This window comes from Misgurnus anguillicaudatus, chromosome 3 (genome assembly GCF_027580225.2).
Source record: "Misgurnus anguillicaudatus chromosome 3, ASM2758022v2, whole genome shotgun sequence".
In the NCBI taxonomy this organism is placed as follows: Eukaryota; Metazoa; Chordata; class Actinopteri; order Cypriniformes; family Cobitidae; genus Misgurnus; species Misgurnus anguillicaudatus.
The window spans coordinates 48,588,560-48,602,696 of NC_073339.2; the positions used below are offsets into that span (position 1 = coordinate 48,588,560).

Genomic DNA, 14,137 nt, shown 5'->3' on the forward strand with positions numbered 1-14,137 from the left:
TGACGTTGATTTATTAATATCTTGTGTAGTTCTGAAAGTGGATTTTGTTTTATGTAGGTTTTCACACACAGACATCATTTATGAGGCTGTTGAGCCACCTGCTGTTCACATGAGGTCAAATTACATCTGAATTAAATGCAAATAAATACAAAAATAGGCTAAATTAACAATTTAATATTTTAACAACCAAATTCTCGAAGATAAGTAATTTACATTAATATTGTGTTCATTAATTTCTATGAAATAATCAAAACCTATTTTTCAGAAATAGCTTAATATATAAAAGTCGTGCTGTTAGTAAAACATGTGTAAGACTTTCCAGCAGTATCCTGCAGTTTCACATTCTCTAACTATTTTTAATTATTTTGTATCTTTAATTATTTCATTATATTTTACTTTATATATATTTTATGAGATTATATTAATTTTATTTATTTATTTACTTTTTGTCATGTGACCCTGCAGATCTGTTGCAGAGAACCCCGATGAATAATATTATTAATTATTAACTGCAATCCTGATTAAATAAAAATATAGTTTTCCACTTTATTTCCTATTTGTCCAAACTGTTGCTATTTATTATAAACGTCTCTGAAAGATCTGCTGGTTTCTGCTGCCATCTCGTGGATTTGCGTGTAACTTTCACAGGATATTTTCATCTCTTAAGGTCGTCCGGTAACTTCAAACCATTCGTTAATTCATATTAATTCAGATATTTGTGATTGATGAGCTCGTTAAATTATCTTTTCATGACTTAACATGTCATTTCATATATTTCAGCTTAAATGTGTGAAGTTAAATGTATTTTTATCACTGAATAGCGACTCTATACTGTAGTGAACAAGTTCATTAATGTCTGCAGGGTCTGATTCAGTAACAGAAATAGAAAAATTTATTTATGTAATAAGAGAATGAAAGACAATATGTGGTCCATTGTGTTCTGTTTGTCAGTACGGTGTTCTTGGACTGTATGTGCTTTCTCTTTGAGGGTCCTGGGACGTTTTTAATGTCTAATTAAATCTGGAGCGTTATACACGTCCGAAACAAACACGTTTTTAGAGACCATGATTTCGGACCATGATTTTTTGCGGGATCTCAAATAGTCTGCGCGCACGCGCCTATAGAGACCCTCCGGTCCACCTTAAACTCTTTGTCCGAACCTCCTGCGCTTCAGCCAGAGGTTCATTCAGATGTTTGACATCTCAGTCAATCAAAAGTGACAAATCTGTGAACACACGTGCTGTCCCAAGTAACCTTAAACTGAATTCTTTATGTGCGTAAAAGACACACTATGTATGAATGAACTCAGCTGAATTACAGAAGTCACAGAATGCATGCACAGACAGAGAGAGTTGGAGAGTTAAAAGTTGTAATATGATGGTTTGGACAGTAAGTGTTGTACTCTGATGAGTGATTATAGTGGCAGTGCGCCAGCGCTCTGTTGCGTACTGCACTGGATCAAAGGGGCTTCAGGAAAGGGGTGGACCCGCACCGGGCCATATAAAGAGAGCCGGGCGCTGCTCGTTTCTAAGAGTTCAAACTAGAAGAGACAGTGAGGAAAACTTGTTTTCAAGACTTGTCTTTTCCTTTGGAAGGTGATATATTCGACTTTAACTCTGCTGCTAAAGATTCACTCAGTCCACGGCACAATAACTTTTTTATTTATGTAGGCATCAGCACTGGATTGATATCTATTCCAGTTTTCTCGTTTGTTTCTGTGATATTTCGTTTACCAGCTTCAGGCTCTTGGAACTTTGAAAAACAGGATTTTTCATTCGGTCCTTTAATATTTTCTCGTTTTTTTTCAGGACCAGACGGGAATATAATGTCTTTTTTGCGCGTTATACTGGGTTTCATTGCAGCTCTGTGCGTTAACGCGGCGCAGAGCGCGTGGGAGGAAAGCACAGTGGTGCCGGTCCGGATCGACCCTTACGAAATCGAACCGACCCATACAGAAGAGGCACGGCAAAAGGACTCGGAGAAGCGCTTCTATCAGCTGGACGTCTTTGGAGATCGTATGGTGCTTGTGTTGGAACCGGACCAAACCTTTTTAGCACCTGGGTTTGTGTTTCAAATGGTTGGTAAACCGGAGTCCGAGGAGTCTGACAGCGCGGGAGAGGCGCGATGCTTTTTCTCAGGAACCGTGGAGGGTGACAAACCTTCTGCCGCTGCGATTAACGTGTGCGATGGACTGCGCGGCGGCTTTTATGTCGGTACTGAAGAGTACTTCATTCAGCCCAAAAACACCAGCGGAAAGGTGCAGTCCACAGACGGAGACGTCCATGTCATTCGCCGAAGAAAACGGGGAATATTGGCAGAGGAGAACAGTTCAAAGTGTGGCGTGAACGAGGAAGAGGAGCGCGTCCCCGAGAAACCAGATGCGATCAAATCAAAAGCAGAGCCCATTCCAGCTGGTTCTAAAGGTAAATCTTTTTTGACAATGTAAACTTTATTATTTATGTGTCGTGCATTTGGGAAACTTCCTTTATGCATTTTATAAAGATGCAAAATTACATATTTCAATTTTAAAAGACTTTTCCCGTAATATTTTACGCGCACCCCCGGTAACCCCAGTAAACTCAGTGACTCCGCGTCATTCGGTGCGCGCTTCGCATATGGAGTGAATTAACGAGAGTTGCCCATAAAACACAAGTCTAGTGTTAGATCAAACAAAATAATTTCTCGACTACAATCAGAGAAGTTATTTTCAGAATATGTTAACGCAAACGTTTTGCTCTCTGAAGGGTAGACAAGTGGTTTTTAAAAGCGCTGCGAGGGTTAACTTTTTAGAGAGGACAGTCAGCTCACCGCATACGCAAAAGAAGGGAAGGAGTTGTAGCCCTGAAGGGTTGGGGGAGTGGGAGGTGATTGAGTATTGGCTGTAGAGACGTGGAAGTTCTCCTCCTGGTACCGCATGTTGCGCAGATCAGCAGTGAAGAACTGAAGCTCGTGTTTCCGCCAACGTTCCGCTTGAAAGTGCACAGGTTTGCAGAAGTTATTAACAGGGCGGAGCAGAAAGAAGCTTAGTCAAATAGAGATCTACACAAGCTTAGCTTAGATTTCTATTCCCTTAATTTCCTTTTTTTTTTTTTTGTTTAATTAAAACAAGACAACGCATAGCGACTTGCTTTACTAATTATTGCCCCCATAAAATCAAAACTTTTTCACTAATAGTCCATGTTGTTTTTTGCAATCTTTCTGTTACTGAAAACAGATCAAACCTATACACAACATCAACTTACATTCAGGGTCTAGACAAATGTTTTTAATGAAGCCTTCTGTTTTTAAATGGACAAATTTGCCCCATCTTACAGTTCCATAGGAATTATGTAAATACTAGAAAGTCTAATGCATAAATGCCCTTTGTTGCTGTAGATTTAGATTTCAGTTTTCTGTTTTTCTGAATCCTCCAGAGCACCACAGAGCCCGTCGTTTTGTGTCCACTCCTCGCTATTTGGAGATCATGATTGTGGCGGACCAGTCAATGGCAGAGTTTCATGGTGCTGGACTCAAACCTTATTTGCTAACCATCATGGCGGTGGCATCTCGACTGTATCGTCATCCTACAATTCATAATTCCATCACTTTGGCTGTCGTGAAGCTACTGGTTGTGTACGAAGAAGAGCACGGCCCACAGGTGTCTTCCAATGCCGCGCTTACGCTCAGGAACTTTTGCCAGTGGCAAAAACAGCACAATCCTTCAAGTGACCGCCATCCAGAGCATTATGACACAGCAGTGCTGTTTACCAGACAGGTGAGACTTCATTTCATTACAGCTTTATCAAGTCATTCAGTAGTACAGTAATTCTGTTCATGAATGCAACTGTGTGGCTTATATTTATCATCTTCGTTCCTTGCAGGACATCTGTGGCGCTCACTCTTGTGACACTTTGGGTATGGCCGATGTAGGCACTGCCTGCGATCCTGATCGAAGCTGCTCCATTATTGAAGATGACGGCCTGCAGGCAGCCTTCACAGTAGCGCATGAGCTTGGTAAGATGCATCCTGATGTTCATGTATAAAGTTATGTGACGACATTATTGTAGGTCACTAAAGACAATGGTTTCGCCTCTCTTGTAGGTCATGTGTTTAACATGCCCCACGATGATGCCAAACAATGTGCTAGTGTTAATGGTGACCACTGGAGTTCCCACATGATGGCCTCTACCTTGTCAAATCTGAACCAGCTTCAGCCCTGGTCTCCTTGCAGTGCTCTGATGATCACGTCTTTCCTGGACAATGGCCACGGTCAGTGTTTACTGGACAAGCCCCAGAGACCGCAGCAGTTACCCCAATCTCTGCCAGGTACCGTTTACAATGCTGACAGACAGTGCCGTCTCACGTTTGGAGAGGAGTCACACCATTGTCTTGACTCGAGCACCACCTGCGCTGTTCTTTGGTGCACCGTCACAACTACAAACGGTTTGGTGGTCTGCCAGACCAAGAACTTTCCGTGGGCCGACGGAACGCCTTGTGGGTCTGACAGCTACTGTATGGCAGGCCAATGTCTGAGCAAGAGCGAGGCAGCCAAGTTTCAGGTGAGCACCAATTGTTGTATATTAATATGCAACATATTGATCTGCTGATTGTTTTGTCTTTTGACAAACAACAATTCTGTATCGTTACTTTTTTAGACTCCAGTCAATGGCGGATGGGGATCTTGGGGTCCTTGGGGAGACTGCTCACGTAGCTGTGGGGGAGGTGTGCAGTACTCTTTCAGGGACTGTGACAATCCCCTACCCAAAAACGGAGGCAAATTCTGTGAGGGAAAAAGAATTCAGTACCGCTCCTGCAATACTGAGGCCTGCCCTGACAGCAATGGTATGGGATAGTCCTGTCATTAAAAAACGCCTTCAGCAGTACATTGAGATGTTAGCCGCTTGACACTCATCTGTATCTGGTTTTCCATGTGCAGGTTTGACATTCCGTGAGGAACAGTGTTTGGCCCACAATGACATCTCCTCTCAAGTGTCATTTGGCTCCGGGGAAGGTGTCGAGTGGGTGCCGAAGTATGCGGGAGTGTCTCCCAAGGACCGCTGCAAGTTGGTGTGCCGAGCAAAGGGAACAGGCTATTTCTTTGTTCTAAAACCAAAGGTGAATGTCTTGACAACCCATGACCTGCTAAGAGTTGTTTGCATGTGTCAAATCTAACGTTGGTAAGGATACAAGTGCGAGTGCCAGTGTTGACTGATCATTTGGTTCTTTTGATGGTCTTTAGGTGGCTGATGGAACACCCTGTACCCCAGACTCCACCTCGGTTTGCGTCCAGGGCCAGTGTGTGAAAGCTGGTTGTGACCACATCATTGGTTCCAACAAACGTTTCGACAAGTGTGGTGTCTGTGGAGGAGATGGTTCTACTTGCAAGAAAGTGTCTGGATCAATGGAACGTGCAAGGTGAGCCCAGAATTTGCCCAAAAGTTCTTCCAGCTATTTTGGGTTATAAGAAGTAACTTACTAAATTCCACTCCATATATATTGACCTTTGCTTTTTGCTTTGCATTTAAGGGCGGGCTATCAGGATGTGGTGACAATTCCTGCTGGAGCCACACACCTAGATGTCAAGCAGAAATCTCTGGGAGGCCGTCGGCAGGATAACAGCTACTTGGCAGTTCGTAGACAAGATGGTACATATCTGCTGAATGGCGACTACAAGCTCACCACTTTAGAGACCGACATTCCTTTGAGAGGTGCACTGCTACGTTACAGTGGGTCCTCCGCCAACCTAGAGCGCCTGCGAAGCTTTGCTCCTTTACCTGAGTCCCTTACCATTCAAGTGCTATCGGTTGGTGACTCCCCCCGACCTCGAGTGAAATACAGCTACTTTGCCCCCCGTCCAGTCTCAAACCCCAACCGACTGTCTATTAACGCCATCAGCGAAGCAGGAGGTGCCGAATGGACCCTGCGTGAGTGGGGACCCTGCTCGAAGACCTGCGGAGGTGGGGTCCAGAAGCGTGTCGTCATCTGTCTCAACGCTTATGGTCGTCAGTCGAAAGAATGTCCGGAAGAACTGCGCCCTGCGTCGTCACAATCCTGCGGGGTGCAGGCTTGTCAATCTTGGCTGCTGGGCGAGTGGTCTGCTTGTTCAAAAACATGTGGCAGAGGCTTCCGCAAGCGTCTACTGCGCTGCGTAGGACACGATGGTCACATGTTGCCTCATGAAAGCTGCAGTTCAATAGACCGGCCACGACCTCTCCTGGACTTGTGCAACCAGACGCCCTGTTGAAACTAACAACCGAGACTTGAAACGACTTTAATGGCTGTAATCCTGCGAGTTGCATCTGGTGCCTTTGGGATTCGAATGACCCTTATGACAGAGACTGCAATCAAACTTCATTTAGTGTTTTTATTCCAGGCCATCCAACACTGGGTAAAGGACACAAAGCTGGCACAGTGTGTTCCTGTTATGACAGCTGTGATGGAGGATAAGAATACGGACACTTCTGCTGCTTTGGATGCTAATGTCATGCATTTTAGATTTTGAGTGTGTATGATGAATGATTCAGGAATGTATGCTATAGCGCTTGTCCGAGCTGGACTGGACAAGCAGGTTTAATGTGTTGCAAGCAAATATATAGGATGGAACGAGAGCTTATTACAGATGAAACTATTATATTACTACCAGGGTCTAGATCAGTACTTGGAATTCGTTAGTTGGGGCATTAAAAGCGCCCTCTAGTGGATCTCTTTGAATTATTTAAAACTCTGGCTCAGAGCACATATTTAACACACACGTGTTTTCATGCCAAAATTCTTGCCATATTTCACCTCAGCTAGGCACACGTGCTGCTAATCGAACACAACAACAGGTATTATGCATTTTCATGTAAGACTCACAATGCACATTAGCTTTAAGTTTCGCTTCATAGGTATATGCAAAGCCATATCAAGAGCTATCATAGTTTAAGGAGGAGGGAGAGCATGGGTTATATATCTGAAAGAGAGGGTGTGTTTGTGTTTTGTGTGATTGTGTAGAGATATGGTGAGGGACTTTTCTCCTACTTCTACTTCATAAGTAATCCTCTCCTGCCTTCTGAGAAGGTGTCTTTTTAATGCGGTATTTTTTTGTACAGAATATCCAAACGTTATTTATTTTTGTACAGCTCATTTAATATAATCTTGTTGCTTTTATATAAGAATTGTATTTCTATTTGTTGTTATTATTGAAATAACTGAAGGATGTAGATTATATTAGAGTATTTATACAGTATCTATGATCTTAGGTTTATGAATAAAGTATCACATTGATTTGTGATCCAAATTTGCTGTCTTACTTTGTTTGTGTGTGGTTTTTGCCATTTAAGTATTGTATTTTAAATCAGTGTTTCTTTACCGGGGGGCTCAACAGATTTCCAAAGGGTCCTTAAGAAGAATTACAATGATTCAAAATAAGACAAAAAGAAAACATTAAAATAACATAAAACAATTTGGTTTGGTTATTTTTTGTAATGATTACATCTTATGTAGAAACAAATAAATTGGGGAGGGGCTCAAATATTAGTTTGAACAATGAGGGGCTTGAAGTGAAAAGGGTGAGAGACACTGTTTGAATTTTCAGCCTGGGGTCCCTGGTGGTCCATGAAGGTACTGCAAGGGATTCATAAACACTATACAGTTTATAGCTAAGACTCACAAAAAGAAAATACATTTAGAAAAATAAGTATTTAAGTTTCTCCTTTATACTTGAAGCTAAATGGTGAAGCTATGAATCCAATAGTGGAGCTGTAAAGGATGTTAAGGTAACTAGTTTAGCATAATTTATTGTTTGTTAATGGTATTAATAAAATATATTTCGTAATTTATGTTGGGGGGTTGTGTTGTTGATGTCCACATGTTGTTGACAGCTAATGTTACATAAGTCACAGATATTTTATATACAAAATGAAAATGATGACAATGAAAGTGCTAGAGCTCAGATTATAAACTCCTCCAGGATAAATGAAATACAAATTAATTTCAATTAAATCATCCAAATACATTACACTGGTTGAAAGAGGGTCTGTGTGGCGTATACACATGACTGGATATAAATAATAAAGTCTTTAGTTATATAACAAGCTTTAATAATTAAAGAGCACACACTTGGGTTTAGTCGTTCAGTCATTGTATTGCAAGGGCTCAGTTAGTTCTTCAGATGATAAATAATAAATACAACCAACCTACAGCAAAATAACAAGGGACTGAATATCAGGATACCAAAACTGACACATTAAAACCTTTCATCTGACCTATCTGTCAATGGTAATATTGTCACAATTTCACAGACGGAAGAATTCAGCTATTGTTTGTGGTCTTGCAATTGCAACTTTCTGAGAAGAAGTTAAATCTCACTGATATGAGAGGCAGTGTAAATGTGCAGCTTTGTGCACTCATCAAACATGAGGACATGTTCATTATAACTGAATATTTCATATTATCATTATTTGTCCACTAAACAAACATTGCATGATTTTTGACCTTAGTTAACCTTAAATTCAAGGGCTTTCAAAGACTTTCAGGTCCAATACCCTTTAAAGATACATTGTTAAGGTTTCCTTTCAAGGGAACTCGTGCTGCGTCACTGCAGTGACACTTTAGGGACGCCTCCAGGGGTAAGTGCGTCTGAATGTGTATATCAAATTCAACCAATGATGAGGCTTACAGTAACAACAAAGACAGGGTGTCGCGGGAGCCAGTAAGTATATCGATATCTGAAATATTGCCTATAGGCCCTGTCCCAAATGGTGCACTTCATGTGGACTTTTGGTCTTGTGGCCTTAAATTCCGCGTTCTCGCTTAGTCTACGAGTCTGTAGGGTGTCCCATCTGTCATTTATACGCTTTGAAGTGTGCTCATCAGCGCCTCCTTTGCCCCCTTGATGCGGTCTTCAGCAAAGCCCGCACTGCAGCAGGCTTCGCGCACTTTGCCAACCCAGAAGTCCTTGCGAAAGGGCAATCAGACCAATCAGGTGACGGAAGGGAGGAGTTTACACTGACGGGCAACTTCTCGACCTATTTCCGGTGTGATGCTCGAGTCTGTCCCAAAATACAACTCCGGTGCACCCACGTGGACTCGCATCAAGGGTCCCTAAAGTCTGGACTACGTGATGTCATTAAAGTGTGGACTCTGAGGAGGACCACAAGTCCGGAGTGTGCCATTTGGGACAGGGCCAAAGACGGCGTTACAGGGACGCAGGAAGTATGGCAAGAGAGACGCAGCGTCTCGTTCCCTTCTCAGGGAACAACAGTTACATACGTAACCCGAGACGTTTTCATGTGTCAAACACTACTATACAAAAAAGCATTTTGGTATAAATCAACATTCGCATACAGAAGATATAAGCATTTAAAGTGAACAGTTTAGCACGTGTGCTTAAAAAGTCTAGAATTTTAATTATATTATCCTACACTACACAGGGAATTATATGTTCGCTTTTGTTTTTTTTTTAGAAAACTTCTTGCATAAAATAGATTCAAGCACTTTCAATGACTTGTATGTTTGTATGTATATTTTCAAAAACTTCCCAGGGCCTTGAATTTCTTTCAAGGATTTCAAGGACCCGTGGGAACCCTGTTTCTATAAGGATTTCTAATGATGAATTTTACCCAAAGCTTTCAGTGCACACATTTCATTTGTAATTGATGCTTTTTAACAAGATTTGTGGAAAGCATGTGTGCGCATGTGTATTTGTTTTATGTATTCATGTTGAGCCAGGTCAGGGATGTTCATCTAAATTTAGACAAACACGAGGTACACTCACGACAAGATGAGCTCGCAATTTGGCGCTATTGAACGCGAATAATGATCGTGCGCCAGTCGTGTTGTTCCTCCGGTAACCGGACTGATCGGAACACGAGAAGTCGTGACGGCGGAGGCGGCGCGTCTCTGTTTTGTCTGCGCGCTCGATGCGTCTCCTCGCAGTCGCATTCGGAGAGGACTTTCATCCGGGCGCTGTTCCTGGGGGAGGGGATCGAGTCAAAGGAAAGAAAATAGCGCAAGGAAGGAGTGAGAGACAAAGAGGAAAGAGTCAGATGAGAAGTTTACATGGACGCGAACACGTGGAGGAATAAAAGAGCGCGTTCGTTTTAGATATCGTCGCTTTTATAAAGACTTTAACTCTGACTGAATAAGATGTAAAAGTTGGATAGAAGCGTGATTTGTCTTCTGGATCATTATGGAAAAGCAAAAGAGCTGGAAGTTGTTGAGGGATTCGCTCATTCTCTGCTTATTATCCGGTAACATCTTTATTCTTGTCATGTTTCAAAAGTTACAGAAGAACAACTACAAACTGCTTCATGTATCATTGAGATGAGGTTTTCAAATAAGTTACGGATTAAGTGAAGTTTAATGGAGTGAAATGGAGTTGGGAACACTTTCGGATGTGTTTAGACATTTTCTTCATGTAACATCTTTGTTACACTAACCATGTGTTTTTGATGCTTCCATGTTTATATATAGAAGTTCCATGTAAATACCATGGTATGTGAGTATGGTAATTATTCAGGATTAGGGTATAAATCAATGTACTGTGGTTATTCCATCCTGATCCCTTAAAAAGACATAGAACTTTATCATGAGGGCGCGCGTTTGCGCGTGCGTGCGTGCTTGCTTGCGCGTGAGTGTGTAGCAAGATTTTAGCACTAGTGCTTCTATAGGGTCTTTGTCCCAAATGTGTTGACCGACAGGACCCAGAGGTAAATTGAGGGCCTCTTGGGGACCACCCAGTCTGCAGGGCCGCCACACATTTGCGTAATGACTCTGAGACACAGATGAAAACAGACGCCACTCAAATGAAAGCCAAACTCTGCTGCTTTACAGGACATCATTATATCAATTATACTGTGATGAGGAGGAGATAGACCTCTAATTGTGTCTACTGCACAGAAAAAAGACGTCCTCATCCTGGACAGCCTTCAAATGGATTTTTTTTTTGTATGGAGAATGTTTGATCTGTGTAAAATGTGAACACTTTTAAATAGGGCATTGATTCTTTTAAAGTGTTGAATAGATTTTTCATGTTGAGTTTTAAGGATTATTTAATGCATGTTGCTCTTGGTGTCTATTGTATGTAAGAAAAGTTTTTTTATTTAGCACAAGAATGCTTTTGTTTATTGTTCAGGCAGAGATTTTAATTCGGTGCTGTTTTTCTTAAGCATTCATGTTCCGACTTCAAAGTAAGTTTGAAAGAAAAGTAAACACAAATGAAGAGTTGTGTCAGTCATACATCAAACAACTTTAATACAAATGATACGTGAGCTCTGATGAGTAAAATGTGTTGTAAGACAGACAGAAAATACCTCAGACGTCCACCGGCAGCTGCAAACTCATAACTGAAGATTTAACAGCGTCTCATACAGGATCAGACTCGCCTGTCAGCTACAGGAATGATGAGAAAAGTTCAGAGTTTTCAGGTCACAGAAAAAACTGAGACTCATTCTGTACAGTTTATATTTGTGCAGCCAGAATAATATCTGACATTGAACAACAAATAATAATATTCCAGGTTTTCTGTATCAATGCATTATTTTTGAACAGGTGAATCTATTGAAAGCAGATCAATCTCACAATTAAAAGAAAACAAATCTTTATTTAGCTTCAACAAGATGAAGTCTGTTTTAAGTCTGTCGCATAACAACATTATTATCTTGGCAATTAATGTGTAATCGTTTTACTTTTTGTTGTGTTCTCATTTGTTCTGTAGTGATGTTATTGAGATTATCATTGATGTAATCCAGTGGGGTGTTATTTTTAATTGCTTATTTAAAAGAAATGTGGTGCATTATGATTAAATGCATTGATGTGAACACAATGAGTCAATGCTGATTAAGAACAGTAAATGTTGTTTAATGGTTGGAAAGAATGACAATGAAATGACAGATTTCTTTTAGCTAATTTCTTTTCTGATTTGTGTTTCTCAAGAATGAGTCAAAATACATGAACATTTCAGGAAATCTTAAAGTAAATTGTGTTTGTGTAGGTCGTGGTCACGCTCAGTGTGATGGCTGTATGGAGTACTGTTGTGATGGTGTGCCTCCTTTCTGCTGTTCTTACTATGCCTATGTTGGAGATGTGCTCTCGTAAGTATACACACACACACACTTTCTCAATGCTTGCTTCAGTTTGACCTGTGACCCCACCCACCCATAGCCAGCTGTTTTTTCTCTTCTCTTTGACTCATCAGTCTGAGATTGATCTGTTTTGAGAACAGAAACATATTTATTTTGAATAAATCAGATTGGTTGAAACTTGTTTTGTATTAAAATGATTTTTCTAAGAGCAAAACATGTTTGCAGGTGAAACACCAAAGACAAACTTAATGCTTAAATGTGAATCTTAACTGAGAACTCAAATAAGTCTCATGATCTATGAAAGATTAACCTCTGAGCAATTACATTTTCCTTTGCTGTGTCATTTGATTAGAGTTCAACTAAGCTAGGCTGAACTAATGGTTTAATACTTCAACGTTAATCCCACCTTTAACTACAAACCACCTTAGTTTGTCCTTTGTGCTACAACAGAAGTATGTTTAATCAGAACAAACAACCAAATCATACGATGATCTGAATAAACCCTAAACTCAGCTCATTCTGTAGAGTTTGTGCTGCAAACATGAATGATCCTCGTGTGAATCACGTCATTCTTATTTTAATATGTGAATAACTAAAGAGAAATTTGGATGCAAAGTAGACAGATAATGCAGATCTTTTAAATGTTTTGATGTGGATCTCTTGCTCTTTCTCGGGTGTCTCAGGGGGACGGCCATTTCAGGGATTGTGTTTGGTGTTGTGTTTCTGATGGGCGCCGCGGCCGCCATCTTTCTGTGTATCTGTATGTGTGTGAAGAACGGGCGTGGGGCGAGAGTTGGTGTCTTCAGTACCTCATATATCAACACAGTTACTCAGGGTTACCCAGGTAAATAACCTTCAGCCCATACATTAAAAATGTTTTTTATTAAATAACCGTTTGGCAAATATTCTCACACTGACTGATATATGAGTTGTTGGTGCATATTAAACTTTGAAAAAGACCATATTTAGCAGCATACTGAAAACATTCACATTGGTTATACAGTAGGTGTTATATAAAATACAAATACACTTGTTTTGTGTTATAAAGCAAAGTTTTATTCTGATTGAAGGAATGTATTTAACCTATCCACTAAATTATTCTATAAAAGCTTTTGTCTTTGTAGTACATACTTAATAAACAAAACATTTATGAACCTGTCTAATGTTTAATTCTTCATGTTTCTTTCAGGTCCACCTCCACCGTACAGTTATGAATATGAGATGTATCCCACAGATCTGCGGCCACCACCGTACACACCGACTCCACCCAGAGCAACAAACTCTCCTCCTCCACCATATCCAGGATACAATGGGAAATGAAATGAGATGAACCCATCGTGTGTTCTGGATGAAACAGCTCTGTATGAGCCGGTACCCGACCGCATCTCCGCTCGACTGTAAGAAACTGGAAAAATACATCGAGCAGCCATACAGAGGCTCTTAGACAGGGATCTGAACGTTTCTGACGGCATGGACTTCTAATGAGAAATCTGCTGAACAGTGATGGGGCAGGACGCTCAATTAAAATGAGTGACTTGAGATAATCAATGTGTTTTACTGTGAAACATATTATGTTAGATTTAACTGTTATTATGACACAAAAAGAAAATAGGCTACATTAAATTAATGGCCACTATGGAAATAAGCCTCATTACTGTTGTTAATGTTGTACGCAGAGTAACACTGTGTTCTTTACCTGCAGTACTTGGTGTGATATGGCCACACAATATATTAAGCAATATTAATTTTGTGTCTGTTGGGAATTTTTTTCTAAACTATTTATTTATTCAATATGACTATATTTGAAATATCAGGTGCAATTTTGACGCAGAAGAAAGTTTTACTAGATTTTGACAATGAGAAAGCTGACATCTGCATACTTCACAGGCAGTTGGTCATCATAATGTATTATTTAATTTGTACACATTTACAAGAAACTACACTTTAAATGTACGTGTATTTTACTTACAATAAAATCTTAGTTTTGTGAAATAAAGATGATTGCTCTGTCATTATTAAATTGTGTCAGCAGAGGTCGCCAGACAGAACTGCAGTTTAATGAATGAACACACGGTGGCAGCAAAGACAATAAA

The 14,137-nt window shown here is 40.5% G+C and overlaps 2 protein-coding genes across 3 annotated transcripts; both read left to right on the forward strand.

The window, feature by feature from the left end:
* Window positions 1–1,455: 1,455 nt before the first annotated feature.
* Window positions 1,456–7,267, forward strand: adamts1 (ADAM metallopeptidase with thrombospondin type 1 motif, 1). Of its 2 annotated transcripts, XM_055206264.2 has the most exons (9): window positions 1,456–1,595; window positions 1,809–2,423; window positions 3,414–3,754; window positions 3,861–3,993; window positions 4,081–4,538; window positions 4,635–4,821; window positions 4,916–5,094; window positions 5,219–5,394; window positions 5,506–7,267. In XM_055206264.2, exons 2-9 carry the CDS (start codon window positions 1,826–1,828, stop codon window positions 6,221–6,223), a joined length of 2,790 nt encoding a protein of 929 aa, XP_055062239.2. In that variant the 5' UTR covers window positions 1,456–1,595; window positions 1,809–1,825; the 3' UTR covers window positions 6,224–7,267. The 2 variants fall into 2 exon arrangements, with proteins under 2 accessions (XP_055062239.2, XP_055062238.2); XM_055206263.2 differs by having other exon boundaries at window positions 1,520–2,423.
* Window positions 7,268–9,711: 2,444 nt separating this feature from the next.
* On the forward strand, window positions 9,712–14,040 carry cyyr1 (cysteine/tyrosine-rich 1). The gene is made up of 4 exons (XM_055206265.2): window positions 9,712–10,211; window positions 11,954–12,053; window positions 12,728–12,888; window positions 13,234–14,040. The coding sequence occupies exons 1-4, from the start codon at window positions 10,151–10,153 to the stop codon at window positions 13,362–13,364; spliced, it is 453 nt and encodes a 150-aa protein (XP_055062240.1). The 5' UTR covers window positions 9,712–10,150; the 3' UTR covers window positions 13,365–14,040.
* The last annotated feature ends 97 nt before the right edge of the window (window positions 14,041–14,137 follow it).

Coding starts and splice junctions, on each gene's coding strand:
- adamts1 (XM_055206264.2), top strand. CDS start 1,826: ATGTCTTTTTTGCGCGTTATACTGGGTTTCATTGCAGCTCTGTGCGTT. Junction 2,424..3,413: donor CATTCCAGCTGGTTCTAAAG/GTAAATCTTTTT, acceptor TGAATCCTCCAG/AGCACCACAGAGCCCGTCGT. Junction 4,539..4,634: donor GCGAGGCAGCCAAGTTTCAG/GTGAGCACCAAT, acceptor TTACTTTTTTAG/ACTCCAGTCAATGGCGGATG.
- cyyr1 (XM_055206265.2), top strand. CDS start 10,151: ATGGAAAAGCAAAAGAGCTGGAAGTTGTTGAGGGATTCGCTCATTCTC. Junction 10,212..11,953: donor CATTCTCTGCTTATTATCCG/GTAACATCTTTA, acceptor GTGTTTGTGTAG/GTCGTGGTCACGCTCAGTGT. Junction 12,889..13,233: donor AGTTACTCAGGGTTACCCAG/GTAAATAACCTT, acceptor TGTTTCTTTCAG/GTCCACCTCCACCGTACAGT.